Source organism: Rhinopithecus roxellana, chromosome 17 (genome assembly GCF_007565055.1).
Source record: "Rhinopithecus roxellana isolate Shanxi Qingling chromosome 17, ASM756505v1, whole genome shotgun sequence".
Lineage (NCBI taxonomy): Eukaryota > Metazoa > Chordata > Mammalia > Primates > Cercopithecidae > Rhinopithecus > Rhinopithecus roxellana.
In genome coordinates, this window is record NC_044565.1 from 8689286 (window position 1) to 8712970 (window position 23685).

The 23685-nt window shown below is 39.8% G+C and overlaps 1 gene segment (V, D, J or C); it reads right to left on the minus strand.

Annotated features, from left to right (window-relative positions):
* Positions 1-5926: 5926 nt before the first annotated feature.
* LOC104661218 overlaps positions 5927-23685 on the minus strand; it is a 321548-nt gene continuing 303789 nt past the window's right edge. The window contains 2 exon segments of the V gene segment in view: positions 5928-6455; positions 10652-10686. Coding sequence covers positions 6136-6455; positions 10652-10686 — 355 coding nt within the window.

The window sequence follows — 23685 nt, forward strand, 5'->3', positions numbered from 1 at the left end:
AGGCAAGAAATAACTAAGAGCAGGGCAGAACTGAAGGAGATAGAGACACAAAAAACCCTCCAAAAAATCAATGAATCCAGGAGTTGGTTTTTTGAAAAGATCAACAAAATTGACAGACCGCTAGCAAGACTAATAAAGAAGAAAAGAGAGAGGAATCAAATAGAAGCAATAAAAAATGATAAAGGGGATATCACCACCGACCCCACAGAAATACAAACAACCATCAGAGAATACTATAAACGCCTCTACGCAAATCAACTAGAAAATCTAGAAGAAATGGATAATTTCCTGGACACTTACATTCTCCCAAGACTAAACCAGGAAGAAGTTGAATCCCTGAATAGACCAATAGCAGGCTCTGAAATTGAGGCAATAATTAATAGCCTACCCACCAAAAAAAGTCCAAGACCAGATGGATTCACAGCTGAATTCTACCAGAGGTACAAGGAGGAGCTGGTACCATTCCTTCTGAAACTATTCCAATCAATAGAAAAAGAGGGAATCCTCCCTAACTCATTTTATGAGGCCAACATCATCCTGATACCAAACCCTGGCAGAGACACAACAGAAAAAGAGAATTTTAGACCAATATCCCTGATGAACATCGATGCAAAAATCCTCAATAAAATACTGGCAAACCGGATTCAGCAGCACATCAAAAAGCTTATCCACCATGATCAAGTGGGCTTCATCCCTGGGATGCAAGGCTGGTTCAACATTCGCAAATCAATAAACGTAATCCAGCATATAAACAGAACCAAAGACAAGAACCACATGATTATCTCAATAGATGCAGAAAAGGCTTTTGACAAAATTCAACAGCCCTTCATGCTAAAAACGCTCAATAAATTCGGTATTGATGGAACGTATCTCAAAATAATAAGAGCTATTTATGACAAACCCACAGCCAATATCATACTGAATGGGCAAAAACTGGAAAAATTCCCTTTGAAACTGGCACAAGACAGGGATGCCCTCTCTCACCACTCCTATTCAACATAGTGTTGGAAGTTCTGGCTAGGGCAATCAGGCAAGAGAAAGAAATCAAGGGTATCCAGTTAGGAAAAGAAGAAGTCAAATTGTCCCTGTTTGCAGATGACATGATTGTATATTTAGAAAACCCCATTGTCTCAGCCCAAAATCTCCTTAAGCTGATAAGCAACTTCAGCAAAGTCTCAGGATACAAAATTAATGTGTAAAAATCACAAGCATTCTTATACACCAGTAACAGACAAACAGAGATCCAAATCAGGAATGAAATTCCATTCACAATTGCTTCAAAGAGAATAAAATACCTAGGAATCCAACTTACAAGGGATGTCAAGGACCTCTTCAAGGAGAGCTACAAACCACTGCTCAGTGAAATCAAAGAGGACACAAACAAATCGAAGAACATACCATGCTCATGGATAGGAAGAATCAATATTGTGAAAATGGCCATACTGCCCAAGGTTATTTATAGATTCAATGCCATCCCCATCAAGCTACCAATGAGTTTCTTCACAGAATTGGAAAAAACTGCTTTGAAGTTCATATGGAACCAAAAAAGAGCCCACATTGCCAAGACAATCCTAAGTCAAAAGGACAAAGCTGGAGGCGTCACGCTACCTGACTTCAAACTATACTACAAGGCTATAGTAACCAAAACAGCATGGTACTGGTACCAAAACAGAGATATAGACCAATGGAACAGAACAGAGTCCTCAGAAATAATACCACACATCTACAGCCATCTGATCTTTGACAAACCTGAGAGAAACAAGAAATGGGGAAAGGATTCCCTATTTAATAAATGGTGCTGGGAGAATTGGCTAGCCATAAGTAGAAAGCTGAAACTGGATCCTTTCCTTACTCCTTATACGAAGATTAATTCAAGATGGATTAGAGACGTAAATGTTAGACCTAATACCATAAAAACCCTAGAAGAAAATCTAGGTAGTACCATTCAGGACATAGGCATGGGCAAGGACTTCATGTCTAAAACACCAAAAGCAATGGCAGCAAAAGCCAAAATTGACAAATGGGATCTCATTAAACTAAAGAGCTTCTGCACAGCAAAAGAAACTACCATCAGAGTGAACAGACAACCTACAGAATGGGAGAAAATTTTTGCAATCTACTCATCTGACAAAGGGCCAATATCCAGAATCTACAAAGAACTCAAACAAATATATAAGAAAAAAACAAACAAACCCATCAAAAAGTGGGCAAAGGATATGAACAGACATTTCTCAAAAGAAGACATTCATACAGCCAACAGACACATGAAAAAATGCTCATCATCACTGGCCATCAGAGAAATGCAAATCAAAACCACAATGAGATACCATCTCACACCAGTTAGAATGGCAATTATTAAAAAGTCAGGAAACAACAGGTGTTGGAGAGGATGTGGAGAAATAGGAACACTTTTACACTGTTGGTGGGATTGTAAACTAGTTCAACCATTATGGAAAACAGTATGGCAATTCCTCAAGCATCTAAAACTAGATGTACCATATGACCCAGCCATCCCACTACTGGGTATATACCCAAAGGATTATAAATTATTCTACTACAAAGACACATGCACACATATGTTTATTGCGGCACTATTCACAATAGCAAAGACTTGGCATCAACCCAAATGTCCATCTGTGACAGACTGGATTAAGAAAATGTGGCACATATACACCATGGAATACTATGCAGCCATAAAGAAGGATGAGTTTGCATCCTTTGTAGGGACATGGATGCAGCTGGAAACCATCATTCTTAGCAAACTGTCACAAGAACTGAAAACCAAACACCGCATGTTCTCACTCATAGGTGGGAATTGAACAATGAGATCACTTGGACTCGGGAAGGGGAACATCACACACTGGGGCCTATCATGGGGAGGGGAGAGGGGGGAGGGATTGCATTGGGAGTTATACATGATATAAATAATGAATTGATGGGTGCTGACGAGTTGATGGGTGCAGCACACCAACATGGCAAAAGTATACATATGTGACAAACCTGCACATTATGCATATGTACCCTAGAACTTAAAGTATAATAATAAAAAAAAACAAAAAACAAAAAACAAAGTGTATTGGCATGGATTTTGTTGCATCTTTGGTAACTACGTAAATGAGAAATTTTATGTAACCCACAATAAAATCAAAGCCATGAAAAAAAAAAAAACACCAAGAATTTGACATTGATAAAATAAGTGTGTACAGCTCTATGTCATTTTATTACATGTCTAGATGTCTGTAACTACCACTGCAATCGAGATACAGAATTATCCCGTGATCATGAAGATCTCCCTTTATAGTCTCGTCTACTCTTCTTTCTCCACCCTAACCCCTGGCAACCAGAATCTGTCCTCTATCCCTATAATGTTGTCACTTCAACAATGTTACATAAAAGGAATCAACTCTCAAATGACCCTTTGAGATTGTTTTTTTTCACTCAATAGAAAGTTCTTCAGAATCACTCCAGTTGTTCTCTGTATCAATACTCCGTTCCTTTTTATTGCCTCATAGTATTCTATGGTATGGATATATTACAATTTGTTAGACCAGTTGCCTATTGAGGGATGGATTGGCTCTTTCTAGCTTTGACTAGAACAAATAAAGCTGCTGTGAACAATTCTGTATGGGTTTCTGTGTGGACATAAGTTTTTATTTCCTGGGGGCAAATTCCCAAGGAGCACAATTCCTGGATCATATGGTAGGTGTCTTTTGTTTAGTTTTTCAAGAAACTGACAACTATTTTCTAGAGTAGCTATACCCTTTTATATTCCCACCAGCAATATATGAATGATTCATTTTCACCACATCCTCACAGACATTTCAGTATGACCTAATTTTGACTTGACTACCTCTGCAAAGACCCTATTTCCAAATAAAGTCATGTTTATGGGTACCAAGAGCTAGGAGTTGAGCAAGCCTTTTTGAAGGACGCAATTCCACCTGCAGCACCTGTCTTCACTTGCTTAGGTTATGGCTGGGTCTCGCTTCAGAGTGTTGCCTTCTGAGAAGAAGGTTTGAATTCATAACTGGATTATGCCTGCCTTTGATTATTCAATTTGGCCCCCAGGGATGAGTGAGCAAGTTCACGTCATTAGAAGGGACATTACTGAGTCTTTCTTACCCCTACTCAAACCTCCAAAGTTTGAAAGATTTGATAATCATCGACATTCTCAAGAGGCAGAAGGGCAAGGTGCTTCCTTATAGAGTTTTTCCATGACTGTCCTTCCCCACTGTCCCAGCACTGACGGGAAAGAAAAACAGAGCAGGACAAGGGGATTGTCAGTCAGTTGAGGGAAGGGGTGCTGTGTTAGTTATTCCTGAACCCCCTTCGGAGTGTAGGCAGAGAGAGGTGCTTAAAAAGGTGTGTTGGATAGATGAGTAGCTGAGAGGGGTGGGGCCAGAGTGCCCCACAGAATGAGGAAGAGTCAAAGTTGGTATTACATGTGCCCCTCCCACTTCCCAAAGATGTGAGCATTCATACATGGGTTTCCAGTGTCTGGGCAAGGTTACTTCTATCCTCTGAACCCTCGCTGAAGGTCTGTTTCATTTAATTTCTGTGTATGTGTGCTCCTAGCTAGACAAACAGGGCAGAGATGCCAGGAAAATAGCAGGCCTGCTATTTTGTCCAGTACCTTGAGCCCTGGAAGGCAGGCTCATTCAGGGGTCAAGAGGGCAGGATTAGGCAGGTAGCTATTTGATCCCAGGCCCCCGCCCTTACCAGCTGTATGGTCTTGACTTATTACTTATTCCTCTCCACCTCTTCTATCTATTAACTGTGTATAAGATGTTCTTTATGTGCAGTTATTTTGAAGCATAATGTATATACAGAACAGTGCACAGACCATAACCTCACAACCCCACACTGAGGAACAGAACATTACCAAGAACCCAGAAGCCCCTTCTTGTCTTCTCCCAGGCACTACCTCACCCACCCCCAGCTGAGAGTAATTTCCATCCAAATTTATAATTTTATTTTTACCTGGTTTTGAACTTCATGTGGATGAAAACGTACAGAACATATTTTTGCACTGAGTTTCTCTTATGTAACATTATTTTTACGAGATTTGTCTGTGTAAGTAGGTATAGTTGTAGTTTGTTAATTCTCCTTATTGGGTATTCTAATGTATAAACATACCACAGTTCAATGACTCATTCTATTGTTGGACAATCGGGCTATTTCCAATTTTTGGCTTTGTAAATAAAGCTGCTTTGAACATTCTTGCATAGTTTTTGGTGGGTGGGGACACTCAGTCATCTAGAAGTGAGATTGCTGAGTTATAGGATATATTTATCTCTCAGCTTTATAGAACCTTTGCAACATTTTAATGAATGTTTTTAACCTCACAGTATAGTGTGGATTAAATTAGGTTGTGGAAAGTACTCAGTAAGGCCATTGGCAGACAAAAGTCACTCAGCACATGTTTAAAAATGTAAATAAGGCATGACATTCCATTAAGTCTAAGTACCATGATGAACTTAAACGTTTCCCTATTGTTTGTTCGTTTAGGTTGCTTTTATTGTGTTGTTATTTTATATCGTGTTGCAATGAATGATTCTCTTTATAGCAGGTTTCTTCTTTTGAAAAATTTGCTTTGGTAGATTCTCAGGGTAGGTTGAATTAGATCAAAGGATATGTGACTGTAAGAACTGCCACCCTTAAAAAGGACTATGAGGGCTTGCTGAGGAGGGGAAATCAAGGAAGCAAGTCTCTCCTACCACGGCCCAGGGGACTGTGAGGACAGGAGGCTTGTGGGTTTGAGGGAGGAGTGTCTTGCAGAGGATGACGGGGTAAAATAGAATGAAGGATGATTTTTATAAATGCTGATGCGCCTTAGGACAACTACATATTTAGTCCCTTATAAGAGAAATTGAGTAGTTGGTAAAACAACAGATAATAATTATTAAATGAGGAAGGAGAGAGAAACCACAGGTGCAAAGATTCACTTTATTTATTAATTCTCCTCCAATATTAGCATAATTAGAGCCAAGGAGGAGGAGGGGGAGGAGGTGAAAGATGAGCTCGAGGGCTGAAATAGGGGTAGGTCCCCTGTGGGAAAAGGGCCAGAGGCCAAAGGATGGGAGGGGGTGAGGCTGGGGCTGAGGAGCAAGTAGGGGGCCTGGGGCACTTCTCCCTCTAACACTCTCCCTTGTTGAAGCTCTTGGTGAGGGGTGAGCTCAGGCCCTGATGGGTGACTTCGCAGGCATAGACTTTGTGTTGCTGGTACTGTGTGCTGCTCAGCGTCAGGGTGCTGCTGAGGCTGTAGGTGTTGTCCTTGTCCTGCTCTGTGACACTCTCCTGGGAGTTACCCGTTTGGACGACATCATCCACCTTCCACTTTACGCTGGCCTCTCTGGGATAGAAGTTATTCAGCAGGCACACAACAGAGACAGTTCCAGATTTCACCTGCTCATCAGATGGCGGGAAGATGAAGACAGATGGTGCAGCCACAGCTCCTGAGGAAAGAAGCAAACAGGATGGTGTTTAAGTAACAAAGTTTTGCACTTGGGTGTGTTACTTGCGGATAATCACAGGGCATGTTAGGGACAGACAGAAAACAGCATGCTTATCCTGGATAATTATAGCAAGGAGGCCAAGAAGTGTATTCAAAAACTTGATGTTTGAGTTTCTTCCTAGCTTCCCCCTATTCCTTAATAAAGTTCTAAATTGTTTTGTTGGAGCTCTTTGCAGCCGTTCTGAGGCCTTTGCATGCTTTTCTGACCTTGCAGTAAACTCAATGCTTTAGGTAAAGAGACGCCACGTCATCTGACCCCCTCAGAGTTTAGAATTCAGAACAGGTCTGAAGAAGACCAGGCAGTGGCTGAGTCAAGAAAAGCCTCTGTCTGCTTTTATTTCCGCTGTGCCTCTTCCAGGACTATGCAGCAGGCTCCTGGGGGTTACTTTGGCTGGGCTGGGCTAACACCCCCTTGCAGAGTGGGCCCTGAGCCCTGCCTCTGTTCCTGGGTGGTGTCAGCCCCTCCACCTTCTGACTGTTCCAGCAACTCTCTAAGCCCTCCCAAAGGCCTCGTAACCATATGCGGCAATTTTCAGTCATACCAGGAGAGGTCAACTGTAATCTTGACCACCTGCTTAAGAGGAAGTGGCTAGCTTCACTTCTGACCCTCAGCAACTGCCAGGTGGCCTCTTGGAAATCCCCCTCTGGGGATTTCCAGCCGTCAGGTGGGAGAGCAGTAGTTAAAATGAAAAACAAGAATCTTTTGCCGGGAGAAGTCAACAGATAACAGGAAAAGGATTTTTTTTTTTTTTTTTTTTTAAAGCTAAATTCGCTGTTAACCAAGTAGTTCAACATGAAAGACTGAAGCTTTTATGTTTAATATTTTCTTCTCTTTTAACCTTCATTACTAATTTTTTTCAGGTAATTGTATAAAATAACCATGGTAGCAAAATAATGTGATCACTGGAAAATAAGCAAGGGAAAACATGCTATGAAGATACTCCTATCTGTGTGAATTCTTGATAGCTTTACCTTTTTCATCTGACATTTAAACATTAAACAATGTATTTGATATGAAAATTATTTCAAGATATCTTATTAGCTTTTAATAGAGTTTAAAAAGTGTTTAAAAGAGTTTTCAAAAGGCTCTAAAATCATTTTGAAATAGTTTAAAACAGTTAGATAGTTTTGAATCGTTGTAAGTTAGTTTTAATAGAGCTTTAAAAAGGCCCTAAAATAGTCCTATCAAGTTGCTGCAGACCAAAATAATCCTCCTTAAATATCACTTTTGAAGTCAACTGGAGTGAACAACAGCAACACAATGACAAATCGTTAAACCATTTTAGAGGTATGAAATTAAAATACTCAGATTAAAATTTTCCTATCACAGAATTAAGGTACTGGAAAATATGTTTGAGTTTTTATTAATCACATTGCTATAGGTTTAGATATTTTGTACAACTGAAATATAATCACACACCGGCGGCTACATTTTTGAAAATTAGAAACATGGTCACGAATATATCTTATTTTTAAATCAGTTAATATTCCTTAATGGTATTTAATACCAAATTCAAAGTGAATTGATCAAGCCCTCAGTGGCCAAGTTACGGGTGTGATTTTTACTCTGAAAGAATTACATATTTCTTTCTTTTTGATTGAGCTTTTGTTATTTAAATACATTTGATGAGAGGATATTGAAATAATTAAATAGCACTGAAAAAAAAAAGCTTTAAATTCTTTACAATCCCCAATGGAAATTTTCACTAATGAGATATCGTAATGAGTGTGAATTTTATTTCTGAAATCTCTAATAAATCAGTCTTCTCCCTGGTTTTCCCAGCTCAGTGTCCGTTACTTTTCTGTTCTCTTTCCGTTAATGGCATTATTTGTATCACTGTGCATCAGGAAATCTGGCTACGGCAGCATTAATCAGGCAGACGCGGGGTGGCCATGGCCGCTAGCGGCAAGGCGGGTGCCCCAAGAGGGCGGTGGCAAGGCCACCAAACCCGCTCAATCAAGAAAGACCACGGCTCTGTCTACAGCTCGCGGTGCCACGGACTTCTTGGCGGATTAAAAATGTAGACAAGTAACAACAGAGGGTAATAAAAGAACATACTCTTTAAAATATTTCCTATTTTTTCATAGACCCATGGTCATTAAAAAATGCAATTATTTACTTTTTTTCATTTAAACACATTTCTTTGAGATTGAGCTTTTGGGAATAACCACCTTTCCACCATTGCAATAGGCGATAATTTCATGTTTAGTCTAATGTACAAATTGGATTTTTAAAAAATGAGCTCTCTCTGTGAAGCCCTTATTCCTACAGAATGTGTCTTTTTGAGTTTATTGCTTATTATAGACCCTGAAAACAACATTGCTGCGGATTTTCAAGTAAGCTGCCTCTTCTACATAGCAAATAGGTACATGTCACTTTTTCCTGATTTTTTTAGGGCATGCTGTTGATTTTTACAGTTGTCTGAAAAGGTAATTTATCAAACAAAAGGGAGAAAGACTAAAAAATATATTTTTCCACTTCTCTGTATCATGCATAATCAGCAACAGCCAATACAATATTTGGCAAGAGTGAACAAAAATAAATTTACTTTTGCTCCTTAGAAATACAAGGATTCCTTTTTAGTTACACTTTTTTTTTTTTTTTTTTTTTTTTTACTTTGTGTCATTCAATTTAGAACAATTTAATTTTTTTTGTATCCAAATCCATTTTTGAAGCTGAGTTTAACTTTTGCAACCCATGGTATATCTTAAATGCCCTAATTTACCCATCTTTACAAAACTCCTATTTAAGCCTCTAAAAGTCAATACTGGCAATCAGACCCAAATTTCAGAAGGCAATAGTGAAAAATTACTTACGTTTAATCTCCAGTCGTGTCCCTTGGCCGAAGGTGATCCACAGTATTAACTTAATTACTTTCCCCTTAACAAAAATCTCTTTTCACTGTTAATATCACTAGCCTGACTGATGCAGAGAAAATCTTGCAATTTAGATGCCTCACTCAACCGGCAAGCGCTTGGCTATCCCTTAAGATGAACTAATTTTCGGTCCCTTATTCATCTGACTTTTTGAAAGAATCTGGTACTCTTTGGAATTGACCTGAGCTAATATCTTAAACATAAAAATTCCCCAAATTTACAACCTTGTAAGAAAAAGCATTACAAAAGTGCACTTACGTTTGATCTCCACCTTGGTCCCTCCGCCGAAAGTGAGCCACAGTGAGGGATCTTACCCTTTCCCTCAACAAAAACCTCCCTTGAAGCCCATCATATGAGATAGGCTGCTTGTTCAGAGAAAAATCTAGCTATTTCTTTCCCATTTCCCCCATGAATCCTATTCTCCTCCCAAACCCAATGATTTGTCTATTTGCTCAGCTTTTTAAGTTGATTTTCTGGTGTCCTGCTGTTTACTTCTGGGTCACCAGGTTTATTTAACCAAAATATCACAAAACTTGCACAAATGATACAATGGCACCAAAATCTCACAAATCATTGAGACAGATGTACTTACGTTTGATATCCACTTTGGTTCCGGGGCCGAAAGTGAATCACAGTGATTCGTCCTAACTTCTCCCTTTACAAAAACCTCCCTGAAAGGTCAGCAAGCCTCCTTCCCCCAATGAAGTTATTTTGATTTAGAAATCTTAAAAGTTAGCCACAAGCTAGCCTGCTGTGGAACAATTTCCCCTCCTCTGCACCTAGCCCGGGAATGAAGTTTGTTAGTTCCCTGACATCCAACTAATGAAAATCCACACAAAGGAACACAAAGTAAACTAATTAGACAGAAATAGTGAAGAATCAGTGGAAAAAAGTACTTACGTTTAATCTCCACCTTGGTCCCCGCGCCAAAACTGTACACACAATGGTTCCTCTTAACCTCCCTCCTATACAAAAACTCCCTTTCTGACAATTGACCAAGGCTTTGTCCAGAACATGTTACGTTCCCCAGGACATTTCTGAAGCTATTGCTTAGGCAAGTTATTCTTACCCAATGACTGAATCTTGCTTGCTCTTCAAAGAAAATGTACACTCAATTCTCGAGTTTGACTACAGACTTATCTTTATATTTTCCCTGAAGGATGTCAGAGTCTGATTGCAGAGTCAGCTTATAGATCACTTCATAGACACAGGGAACAGAAGACACAGACAACGAGGAAGCAAAGTTTAAATTCTACTCACGTTTGAGTTCCAGCTTGGTCCCTTGGCCGAACGTCCACCACAGTGAGAGCTCTCCATTGTCTTGCTGTACAAAAACCCTTCTCACCAAAGGGGAACAGAGCCCTGGGTCAGCTGCTGAAGCTCAACTCCCTTTTTGAGCAGGTGTCAAAGCCCTGAGGCTTCTCTGACATAGCATATGTTTGTTTTCTTAGGTGAGATCTAAAATCCAAGAAGAGAATGTATTTATTTCTACGGCCTGATTGTTCCTTTCTTTAGCAACTTGCCACATCTGGACTGCTTATTATTTATTTATTTTTTTAGAAAGTAGACTGAATGTAAATTACAAATAAAAACAAGCAATGAAAAAAATGGTCAGTTTTTTTTGTACTTTCTTTTGGGGTGGGCTGGGGGGCTTTTGCAAAGGATAAACTTCATTTAGTGTAATTATGGAAATCATCAGCTTCTCAGTGAGTAATAATTACAGGCTGTCTTACTATTTTAACTTCTCCTTTGCTGCAATGTTATTTTTAAAAAGGTAGACTAAATGTATATCAAATTAAGGCTCATAACTTTGAAGTACATTTTGAAATGTAGCTACGGATGATGTACAAAACCAAAGTGAAGATTAACAGAGTAGAAAAGTAGACTTTACTTGGTTGGTGTGTCTGTTGTCACAGCACAGGTAGAGCTCAGCTCTTATTGAGCTGGACCAGGTGCATGCCATCTTTGGAGCTGCCATGGAGTCCCAGTGTTCCATAGTGTTTCCACAGAAATCTCATCAACAACACTGAAGATCTTTGCAGTGTTTTGAGTCCAGCTCCATTTTTGCAGTCTTGTATCTCTCTTAACCTTCCATCTCCACCGCTTCCATACATTACTCCCACCTCCCGACACTCCTTACAGTTTTTCTATGGCCTCCAGCTTTTGCACTCCCTCTGCTTGGGAACACCTTTGTCCACTTGGATTAGTTTGTGAACTGCTAATTGTCTTTCAAGATTCAACTGAAGAAAGACTTTCTCTCAGATTATCCCTGAGCAGGTGACCTGAATTTACAGAGTACAGAGACAGGTCACTGGGCCTAGAGTGCCTATTTATTTTTTATTTTTTATTTATTTATTTTTTTGAGACGGAGTCTCGTTCTCTCGCCCAGGCTGGAGTGCAGTGGCACGATCTTGGTTCACTGCAAGCTCCACCTCCCTGGTTCACGCCACTCTCCTGTCTCAGCCTCCCCAGTAGCTGGGACTACAGGTGCCTGCCACCCTGCTCGCCATCATGCCCGGCTGATTTTTTTGTATTTTTTTAGTAGAGACAGGGCTTCACCGCGTTAGCCAGGATGGTCTCGATCTCCTGACCTTGTGATCCGGCCATCTCAGCCTCCCAAAGTGCTGGGATTATAGGTGTGAGCCACCGCGCCTGGCCGAGTGCCTGATTATTTTTACCTGCTTTCAGATTCTCTTCTACCCTTCTAAATTATAAGTTGTTTGATGTTTTATTTGTCCTGTATTTGGGAGGCTCAGTCCAGTATCTTTACTTAGTAAATGATTAACAAACATTTTCAGAATAAATAAAAAAAATACACATTTGAAAATCAATAATAGATCAGAGATGCTATCATAGACCAGAGACTAATACTGACTACCACAATAGTAACTTTTACAACACAAAACATAACTATAATTCTAAAGATTAAGGGTAGGTTTATTTGATTCTGTCACTGGCAGCTTTGCTAGTTGCCTTGAATAGCCGAATCAGCAGTTGGTCTCACCAGAAGGTGAGGAATGAGAGGGATCAAGATAGAGGTGCAGAGTTAACATTGGCAAGTGAAATTTAAATGTGCAAAATAGCTGACCAAGGGCACAGTCCTTTTTTAAAGGGGACATAAAATGATTTTCTCTGCAGACATACAAGCAATACCAGTCATAAAGGGTGACATTTATTGAGCACTTACTTAAGTGCCAGACATTGTACATGGATCATCACATTTAATTATTCCCAAAGACTCTATGAACTACCCCTATTTTGTAGGTGCAAAAACTTGAGGGCAGAGAGGTCAAGGAACTGGCATATGGCAGTAAGTGGCAGAGCTGTGACCTAAACTCAGAACCCATGTACTTAACTGAACTTTATACTCCAGGAGTAAAGTCACCCAACGGAAGCAGCAAGCATGACAGGGAGTGCTGAGATTGGGAAAGGTAAAAGGAGCTCCTTAGACTGGGATAAGCGTGTCCAGACTTATATATAAGACTACGCATGGAAATATTGTTTAAAAAGTGAAAAATAACTGAAATCCTCATTAATAGGAGTTTAATTAAACTCCTATTAGAGCTTTACAATGTAGCACAAAGCCAGAAAATAAGAGGAAGACGTAGGCTTCTATATAGTTATGTGGAAGGTGTTTGTGAAAATGCAGGTCACTGAAGAGTATGTGTGGTGAGATATCATGATCCCATCTAAATTGATTATATATGTATATAAATATGGGCTGATTTTTAAAGGACACATAAATTGTGCTTGGTAGTTATCTCCTGGGATTGCAGAGGAGGAACAATGACACTTTCTCTTCCTACTCTTCTGTATGGTTGTGTGAATATGTTCATTTTACAGTTTTTAGAAATAATAAAACTGTACTAATTTTGAAAAAAAAGTAAACTCTGATATTGCCTAGTAGCATTCTCAATATTCTTGTGCAATGCGTAAACATAAATTTTTAAATGATATGTACACACATGCGTGAGTTTTCTTTGTCAAATACTTTTCTATAATCTTTAAATCAAGCATGCCAAAAAGGTAAAAGCTTTCCTGTTTCAGTGTAGGAGATAGTCTTCTGCAAATGAAAGAGATGTAGGGGATAGAAATGGGAATGGAAAAGATGACTGAGCTGTTCAAGGGACTCATGTTCCTAAGTGAACTAATTGGAAATCTAATATGAACAGTGCAACCTAATAACTATTGTAAAGCAGAATTTGTAACCAATAAAAGACGATTAGCATAAGTATCATTGTGGCAAAACTACTTTATTGATCACATGCAGTGGTGATCTATAGGAATGATTGTTGTAATGTTTGCTGTAACATAAAATGAATCATGGAAAGTGGCTGAGATCCCTAGGATGTGTGTGGCTCATTTTTTGAAAGCAAATGATATCTCAGAAGCATCTGTGAGACTCTGCCAGGATCTACCATTCTACAAAATATCCATGATGGACATTGATAAGATTGATTTGTTGAGGAAAGGCAAGGTGTCAGTAAGATAGTCTGAGAGGTTCTTGGATTTCATGTATAAGAGTGCTGGAAATAGAATTTCTTGGGGAACATTCCAACTAACTCATCACTGAAGCTGCATTACATTGAATCAGCAAAGTTAGATTATCAGAAAAAAAAATAAACTGCTGTGGAGGGGAGAGGAAGGAAAGGCAGGGAGGGAGGGAGGCAAGGAGAGAAAGAGAGAGAGAGAGAGGAGAGAGAGCACAAGCACACACTTCAATGCACATCTATAAATCATCCTGAAAACTACTGATAAATTATTTTAGCAATGTTCCTCAGGTGTAACATTTCAAGAATCATCATTTTTGCTTTTTATTTGGCATAATTTTCTAGCTAATTTAGGAAGTTCCCCTCACATCAGTAGCATACAGTACATCACCCAGTACGTCAGGGGACACAATGGCATAAGTTTGCCTTTTGCAAGGTTTAAGGGATGGTAGTTTCCCTACCTGACTCAGGAAAGTCTGTAGCTGATATCCATCTTCAAGTTTGTGGTTCTTTCTCTCTTTGTATATATTTGAGCTCAGCAGTCACGCTGAAACCCAGAGTAGGTGATTCTTTTTGCTTTAGCTTGACTCCTTCTTAAGATTGTAACTCTCATTTTTACATTTTTTGTCAGACATAAGCTGATATTCCACAAGGAGAGGGGGAAATTCTGTGGTTCACATCCAGTGGTGCTTAGAACCTGATTGGTTGTCATTCTTCCAGCTAGTTTGTCACGAGTGGATATCTGTCCTGGATTCCCAAGGATCAAGGCTGCCCCATTAGCCAGGAAGGAGGGAGACAGAGGAGGTTACTTGAGAAAGAGCTGCTTCTTTGCTGCTTCCAGGTTGTGTCTGTTCCCTCTCATGTCTGAAGACAGATGTGCTGGCAGAAGTAAAGTCCTTTGTCCGGCCATGTGCAAATGCATGGGACATAAATATGAACAGATATTCTGGTCCCACTCTAGAAAATGTCGATGTTCATCTTGTTTCCAAGGGGACAGTAGGGCTGCAGGTGTTTTTTTGACTTCCTTGAGAGAAAGAGAAGATAGAAGCAATTGTGTCAGGGCTTATTATCCTAGGAGGGGTTCAGCCACCGATATTTACATATTCAGTGCTGTGGTTTTTGTTTCATTTTGCAAGAGGAATGAGCCCCTCAAGCTCTGTCTTAGAGTTCCCTGCCCTCCCTGTCTACCTACTTGGCACCCAGCCCCTATGTTCTCTTCTCATATTAAGGCATAGAAACTCATCATAGGCAACTATTATGGTCAGGCTGGCGCGCTCAGCATACGGAGGACCCACACCGGCACCGGTGTCTGAGTTCCTTCAGTATTTATTGATTACTACTTTCACTGTCTCAGCAAGAGGAATGCGGCAGGAGAACAGGGTGATAGTGGGGAGAAGGTCAGCAAGAAAACACGTGAGCAAAGAAATCTGTGTCACAAATAAGTTCAAGGGAAGGTACTATGCCTGGATGTGCATGTAGACCAGATTTACGCTTCTCTCACCCAAACATCTCAGTGTAGTAAAGAATAACAGAACAGCATTGCTGCCAGCATATCTCACCTCCAGCCATAGAGCGGTTTTCTCCTATCTCGGAATAGAACGAATGTACAATTGGGTTTTACACCGAGACATTCTATTCCCAGGGGCATGTAGGAGACAGAGGCCTTCCTCTTATCTCAACCACAAGAGGTCTTCCTCTTTTACTAATCCTCCTCAGCACAGACCCTTCACGGGTGTCGGGCTGGGGGACGGTCAGGTCTTGCCCGTCCTGCCTGTAAACATATTGTTAACAAGGCACATCCCGCACAGCCCTAGATCCCTTAAACCTTGATTCCATACAACACATGCTTCAGTGAGCACAAGGTAGGGGCTAAAGTTACAGATTAACAGCATCTCAAGGCAAAACAGTTGTTCAGCCTACAGATCAAAATGGAGTTTCTTGTGTCTTCCTTTTCTACATAGACACAGTAACAGTCTGATCTCTCTTTCTTTTCCTTACACTGGTGGAGGCTAGAGTTCCAAGTCCAAGAGGGAGGATAGGAGGCCGACAGGCCAATGGAAACAACAAATGAGCAACAGATGGAAACAAGGAATAATGTAGATTTTTGAGTTCGTTAGTGTATCCTCCACTCTTTCAAAACCTCCTTTGCAATGACAGAAGAAATATAAAAATGATAATGAATTTATTTCATGGTTGGAGAATCATGAGAGGTCCTATTAGAAGAAAAAACTTTGAAGAACACTACAGATATTTAAACCATGTCATTGAATTCATAGAGAAACTGGAATCTAGAAACGTTTTTTTCCATTGCAAAAACAGGAGGAGTCCTTGAAGCAGCAGCCAGTTCTAGTTTTCCCCACAGAGCCCCAGAAAAGCCATACTTCAGAGCTATCAGGGGCTGGGAATGGTATAGGTGGGCAGTGGAGAGTGGAATAACACCTGGGTCATCTCTCTGCTGGTTACAGACAGCTTGACCCTCATGCTTCAGGCTGTGGGAATAGAGATTGAAAGAAAAAGGGGCCAAGCTAACAGGCATTCAACAGTAATGGGATTAAAAAACCCTCCCGAACCACTAGAAGGAAAAGAAATAGACAAAAATAATAAACCAACCCAGCAAAATTCAGGAGAAGTGAATAAAAAATTGAGGCAAGCATGATACATCAAATACAAAATAAGTTTGAAGGACAAAGCCAAAATACACAGTCACAAACTACCGTGAATGTTAAGTTATTTAAAACTTTAAATAATCTATGTAAAAATAAAAATAAAGCAAAAAGATGACTTTGTGTCTTTTTGAGGATGTTTGATTCACTAGAGAAACAGTTCATTTGCTTTCTATTTATGATTGATTAAAAACTAGATTGCAAAAAGTTAGATGTTAATGTAAAGAAAACTTTATGAACATGATAATGGATTTTTATCTAGTAGAAAAGATAACCCCAATGCCTGTGGTTTTATTGCTCTGTAGGACATTAACAAGTTGTGCATCTTATTTAGCAAAGTTATTCCAACATTAGTAGATGGGCGTGTGTGTGTGTGTGTACACATATAGGTGTGTGCATGTATGTGTATATGTATGTATGTAGGTATATATGTATATACTAGCAAATGATAAGGCTGGTTCAAAGGAGGATGTACAGTAGTACATCCTTATCCACAGTTTTACTTTCTGGGGTTTCAGTTACTTGTAGGCAGCTGTAGTCTGAAAATATTAGATAGAAAATTCTAGAAATAAGAATGTACCCATTTTAAATTGTGTGCCTTGGTAGTGTGATGAAATCTCATGCCCTTCCGCTCCATACCAGCCTGGGACTGAATCATCCCTTTGTCCAGCATCTCCATGCTGTCTTCACTTACCCTCCTATTTAGATGCTTAGTAGCCCTCTTGGTCATCAGATTGACTGTCATGATATCCTAGTGTTTGTGCTCAAGTAACTCTTATTTTACTGAATTCTTCTATTTTATTACTAGTTATTGTTGTTACTCTCTTGCTGTGACTAATTAATACATTTTATCATAGGTAGGTATGTATAGGAAAAAACATAGCATGTATAGGGTTGTGCACTAGCATCCGCTGGGGGGAGAATTTTGTTAAAGGTAGAACAGAGAGGACTGTCCAGAAGAAAGAATTTTCTGTTTTTTCCACCTTTTTTCTGTTTGATGTCGCCACGTAAGTCTCAGTGTTATGATCTGTCTCCCCACCTCAGTCACTGTCTTCTGTCTCTGGAAGGAAATTCCCATTGGGCTGAGGCCAGCATGGTGCTAGACAGGAGATATCCAGTACCCACTCTGGAAAATTTCATAGGATGTCTGGTTCTCCACCTTCTTCAGGGACCTTTTATTATATCTCATGTGCCCATGGCCTTTGTCACTGCCATCTGCACAACACTGAACTCCAGCAACATCAACTGAGAAGAAAGACAGAGAGGGGAAGAAAGAGAAAGAGAGAGAAAGAGAAAAGTCATTTGTTGATTGAGCCACAAAAATTATTATATTTCTAATTAAATTATATATCAAGGTAGCTGCAATATGATACAATCCCAAATACACATATTTATTAAATATTATTCAGAGAGCATTTATTGAGTACTCTGTATCAAGGCACAAGGTAAAATAAATGCAAAATTACTGGTGATTTTTATGCCTTTCTGTGGCACTTGACTCCCTCTGGTTGGAGGTACTGTGTGAGAGCACATAAGCTCCAATCAGGTGGTCTGGAGGGAGCAAAATGCCACTGTTGGAGGTTAAATATGAAGAGAAATAGCAGTAGGCACCAGATAGCACAGAACGAAAATAAAAGTACATATACTTTTAATGTCTTGTTCTAGATTCCTTTTTTTTTTTTTAAATTTTGTTTTTGAGACGGTCTCCCTCTGTTACCCAGGCTGGAGTGCAATGCCGTGATCTTGGCTCACCGCAACCTCTGCCTCCCAGAGGCCATTCTCCTGCCTCAGACTCCTGAGTAGCTGAGATTACAGGTGTGCACCACCATGCCTGGCTAATTTTTGTATTTTTAGTAGAGACGGGATTTCACTATGTTGGTAAAGCTGGTCTCAAACTCCTGACCTCATGATCCACCTACCTTGGCCTCCTAAAGTGCTGAAATTACAGGCGTGAGCCAGCGCACCTGGCCTCCTTGTTTTTTAAAACAGTTCAAACCCTCAACTCATAACTTGGGAAATTCAGGTCATAGGATGCCCTGTTTTTTATAAGGTATTCAGCAACAATGCATGGAACAGAATATTTAACTATTAAAAGCTTATATTAGGTTGTTGCAAAAGTAATTGCTGTTCTTTTTTCCTCCTTCCTTCCTTCCTTCCTTGCTTTCTTCCCTTCTTCCCTCCCTTCCTTCCTCCCTTCCTTCCTCCTTTCCTTCCTCCCTCCCTTCCTCTCTCTTTCCCTTCCCCTTCCTTCCTTCCTTCCTTCCTTCCTTCCTTCCTTCCTTCCTTCCTTCCTTCCTTCCTTCCTTCCTTCCTTCCTTCCTTTCTTTCTCTCTCTCTCTTTCCTTCCTTCCTTCCTTCTCCCTTCTCCCTTCCCTTTCCTTTCCTTTCTTCTTTCCTTGTGTTCCCGGATGATTTAGTGTTACCTACAGTTCCCAGAGAAAGGATCCTCCCTTCCTTCCTCCCTGCCTTCCTCCTTTCCTTCCTCCCCTCTTTCCTCCCTTCCTTCCTCCCTCCCTTCCTCCCTCCTTCCCTTCCCTTCCCCTTCCTTCCTTCCTTCCTTCCTTCCTTCCTTCCTTCCTTCCTTCCTTCCTTCCTTCCTTCCTTCCTTCCTTCCTCCGTCCTCCCTCCCTCCCCCCTCCCATCCCTCGCCTCCCTCCCTCCCTTCCCCTTTTCTTTCTTTCTTTCTTTCTTTCTTTCTTCTTCTTTCTTTCTTTATTTCTTTTCTTCTTCTTCTTTCTTTCTTTCTTCTTTCTTTTCGTTTCTTGCTTCTCTCTCTCTCTTTCCTTTCTTTCCCTCCCTCCTTTCTCCTTCTCCCTTCTCCCTTCCCTTTCCTTTCCTTTCTTCTTTCATTGTTACCTACAGTTCCCAGAGAAAGGATCCTGTCTTGAGGGGTGGCTGGGGCAGGGTACTGCTCTTCTTGCTCTGTGCTCTAGTGGCCGTTGGCTCAGGTCCAGCTGCCAGGCCACATTTCCCGGGGAATAGCATTGTGTCTTCCTAACAAGGACAAAATAGGTGCTTAGTAAATATAAGAGGACTTCAGGTTTAGTACATGCGTAATCATAAATATAATTTGTTTAAAACTTGAACTATTCTGATGTTCTCACTGGCTAGCCAAACTTAAAATGTGTTTTTGGGCTTGAATTTCCCACCAAGGGTGTTACTGGCTTCTTTATTGTTGCAGCTGCTTTTTGTTTTGTTTTTGAAAGTTTAAAAAAATACACAAGGGGGCTTTTGCTTCCTGAAAGATGGAGTAGAATTATTTTTACCTATTTCTCTCAAGTAAAATAAAAACCCTGGACATTGCACTTAAAGCAAACTTACGAATACTGTGGAGGGTGGAGAGAAGAAGGCAGACCAGTTAGGAACACTGGGACCTAAGGAGCGACCCAGCAGTGCATTCCCCGGGGTTTCTTTTTGCCTCATCCATTCCAGACTTGGTTCTGGAGAAGTTTTTGTCAACCCAGAAACACCAAAATGCCCAGACAGACAAAAAGCCCTAAGAAAAGCTGGCTCTCTCTAGTCAAAGGAGAAAGAAAGAGGAAGCCCAGTGAAACAATTCTTAGGCAGTAACTGCTCTGCTCCATTCATACACCATGACAAAAACCCTAACTTTTTCCTGAGTGGCAAAAGAGGAAGTCCGCTGAGATGAGTTTAAACGAGATACAAAGCCTCATAACACAATACTCCAAAGTCTAGATTTCAACTGAAAACCACACATCCCACCAGGAACCAGGGGAACCAGGAAAATCTCAGCTTTAATGAGACAATTAAGAGGCACTAATACTTACATGACAGAGATGTTAGAATTATCTGACAAGAATGTTAAAGCTGCCATCATAAGAACACATCAAACTCAACAACACCATCAATGAGCAAGATCATAAATCAACATTGCTAGAAAACTCCAACCAGCACCAGCAGAATTCACATTCAAGTGCCCATGGAACATATACCAAAATTGCCATATACTGGGCCGTGTAACAAACCTCAACAAATTCAATAGAATTGAAATCACACGGAGTGTGTTCTCTGACCACCTGGAATCAAACTGGACATCAGTAATAGAAAAATAATGGAGAAAATGCCAAACCCTTGGAAACAAAACAGCACACTTCTAAGCAATCCAAGGGAGGTTTCAAGGAAAAGAAACAATTATATATTGAATAGAATAAAACTGAAGATGCAACATATTATAATATCAAGAATACAGCAAAAGCCCAAAGAAATGAAAACTTATCCCAGAAAAATGAAAACTTATGTCAGCACAAAAATGTATATAGTACACAACTATTTATAGCTGTTTTATTTGTGTTAACAAAAACTAGAATCAGCCAAAATGTCCTACAATAGATTAATGGTAAGACAAACTGTGGTACATCCATGCCATGAAATAGTACTATTAAAAAGTAGTGAGTTGATCACAGTGGTTCATACCTATAATTCCAGCACTTTGTGAAGTAGAGGTGGGAGAATCGCTTGACCTAGGAATTTGAGACCAGCGTGGGCAACATAGTGAGACCATGTCTCTTAAAAAAATAAATAAAAATTTAGCTGTGTGTTGTGTCCCGTGCCTATAGTCCTAGCTACTTGGGAGGCCGAGGCAGGAGGATGCTTAAGCCTAGGAGTTCGAGGCTGCAGTGAGTTATGATCTCACCACTGCACTCCACCCTGTGTGACAGAGTGAGACTCTGTCTCTAAAAAACATAAAAAATAAAATAGTGAGCTCTTGATACACATGACTTGAATGGATCTGAGGGGCATTATGCTGAGTATAACTGGTCACATATTGCATGATTCCGTTTACATAGCGTTTTTGTCTTTTCAAAAATATTGCAAGGGGGTACTTCTTGGTTGCAGGGTGTGTGCATTTTTCAATTTACAAATTGGCCTCAAATTCATGTATTAAATTTACATCCCCACATTTGCAATGATAGTTCCTCCATGGAGTTTCCTCACTCTACATCCTCTCCAATACTTGATATTATCAGGCTTTTTCATTTTTTTCCAGTCAAATGGGCAACACATTGTATTTTATTTTTGGTTTAATATACATATTTGTGTTTTCTGATCACTCATGAGGTTGACCATGGCTATTGGGGTCTCATCTGTTGTGAATTGCCTGTTCTTAAGGTATGCCCACTTTTTTATTGAGTTGCTTATTTTTTTCGCTATTACATAGATGTTTCCAATCTTTCCTCCCTCCTCTTATTCTTTCATAACAGAATCCCAATTTTTTACAGGGCAACAGTGTCCCAGTCAAAAATCTAATTCCTCAGCTCCTTTTCAGTTAGGACTGTTGAGACATAATCTGAAATCTCTTGTGCATTTCTGGAAAAATTTTGCTTGATTGACAGAGGCAACCCTGCTTATTTATCCTTTGTGTTCTGTCTTCTTCTGTCTGGAACTTGGCAGAAGCACCATCTTGCAGGATGAAAGTCACAAGCTAGAGTGGAGAAGCAGGTAGGGAAAGGACATGGGTCCTGCAGCAGCTGTCTAGTTCTGAAACACCTGCCTCCGGAGTCAGTCTTGGTGAGAAAAATGTACCTCTTTATCTGATCAAGCTCGTCTAGTTAGATTTCAACTACATGTAGCTGAGTGAATACTGATGAATACTGAATAATAATACTAGTACACCTTTCTAATATTTTCTTTTAGAGTTCTGCATTGAAGTTTTAAAATAAGTTTAGTCTGTACCTTTCTTTTTCATTTTCAGTCTTCAATTTTGACTTCAAGATAATTCTAGCCCTATGATGTGATTTATGTTTCTAAATAATGGAATTTGGCTGGGCGCCGTGGCTCAAGCCTGTAATCCCAGCACTTTGGGAGGCCGAGACGGGCGGATCACGATCTCAGGAGATCGAGACCATCCTGGCTAACACGGTGAAACCCCGTCTCTACTAACAAATACAAAAAAAAAAACTAGCCAGGCGTCGAGGCGGGCGCCTGTAGTCCCAGCTACTCGGGAGGCTGAGGCAGGAGAATGGCGTAAAACCCGGGAGGCGGAGCTTGCAGTGAGCTGAGATCCGGCCACTGCACTCCAGCCTGGGCGACAGAGTGAGACTCCGTCTCAGGAAAAACAAAACAAAACAAAAACAAACAAACAAAAAAAATGGAATTTACCCTCTTTCACTATTCCCTGGAATTGGAAAAAATATAGATATTTATTTATTTATTTATTAGGTTTTGGTAAAACTTAACCATATGTTTAACAGGAGGTGGACTTTGATTTAAGCAAAATTAGGGTAAAAGCAGTTTGAAGACAATCAAGGAAATTTGAATAAGAAATGGGTATTGGATATTAAGGAATCACTCTCCATTATGCTAAAAATCATAATAGAATGGTAGTTATTTTTTAAAAGTCCTTGTCAGTTGGCAATATATTAATGATTGACTGAAAAATACTACCAGTGTCTGTGTGTGAGAGGGTGAGAGAACAGTAATTGGTTGGGGGGCGGTATTTGAAACAAGATTGGCAAAATGTTAACTTGTGAAGCTTAGGGTTCGTTATGCTATTTGTGTATATTCATAAATGGTTGAACATTTCTATAAACATTGAAAATGAAAATAAAGTGGTTTCACGTTGCTGACTGTGACTGTGACACTCTGTCAGCAGATGGCAGTGTTGTATAAACCATGAGCCTACACAAGCCTAATGGATCATTGTGCTTGCTAAGTAACAGAAGCAATGACACAGGTCAGATTTTATTGCTTTTAGACAAAAGGGCATGGTAAGATTTGCAGAGTAAAGAACAGGTACAGAGTAATAACAAATTATTTTTAAAATTCTAAGTGATTCACTGAAGTCTTATAGAGAAGTTAGGTAGAAAACTACATAAAATCCCCACAAACCTATGAACTTATTACAATTATAAAATCATTTGGCCTTTCTTTCTCAAAGTCTCCTCTTATCTGCAATTTAAATCAGTATTTTCATACATACATATTTGCAAAATCTACTTGGAATTTGCTTTAAAACCTTATATGATAAACATAAATATTATTCTGTCATTCTTTTTACCCAGCTTTTAACTGGCATAGTTCAATCTATGAAAAGAGCTCCATATTTTGAAAGATTTTCTAACTATGACAACAGGCAACATTTCATAGATGATAAAATGTCTTATCAACTAATACCATTGTA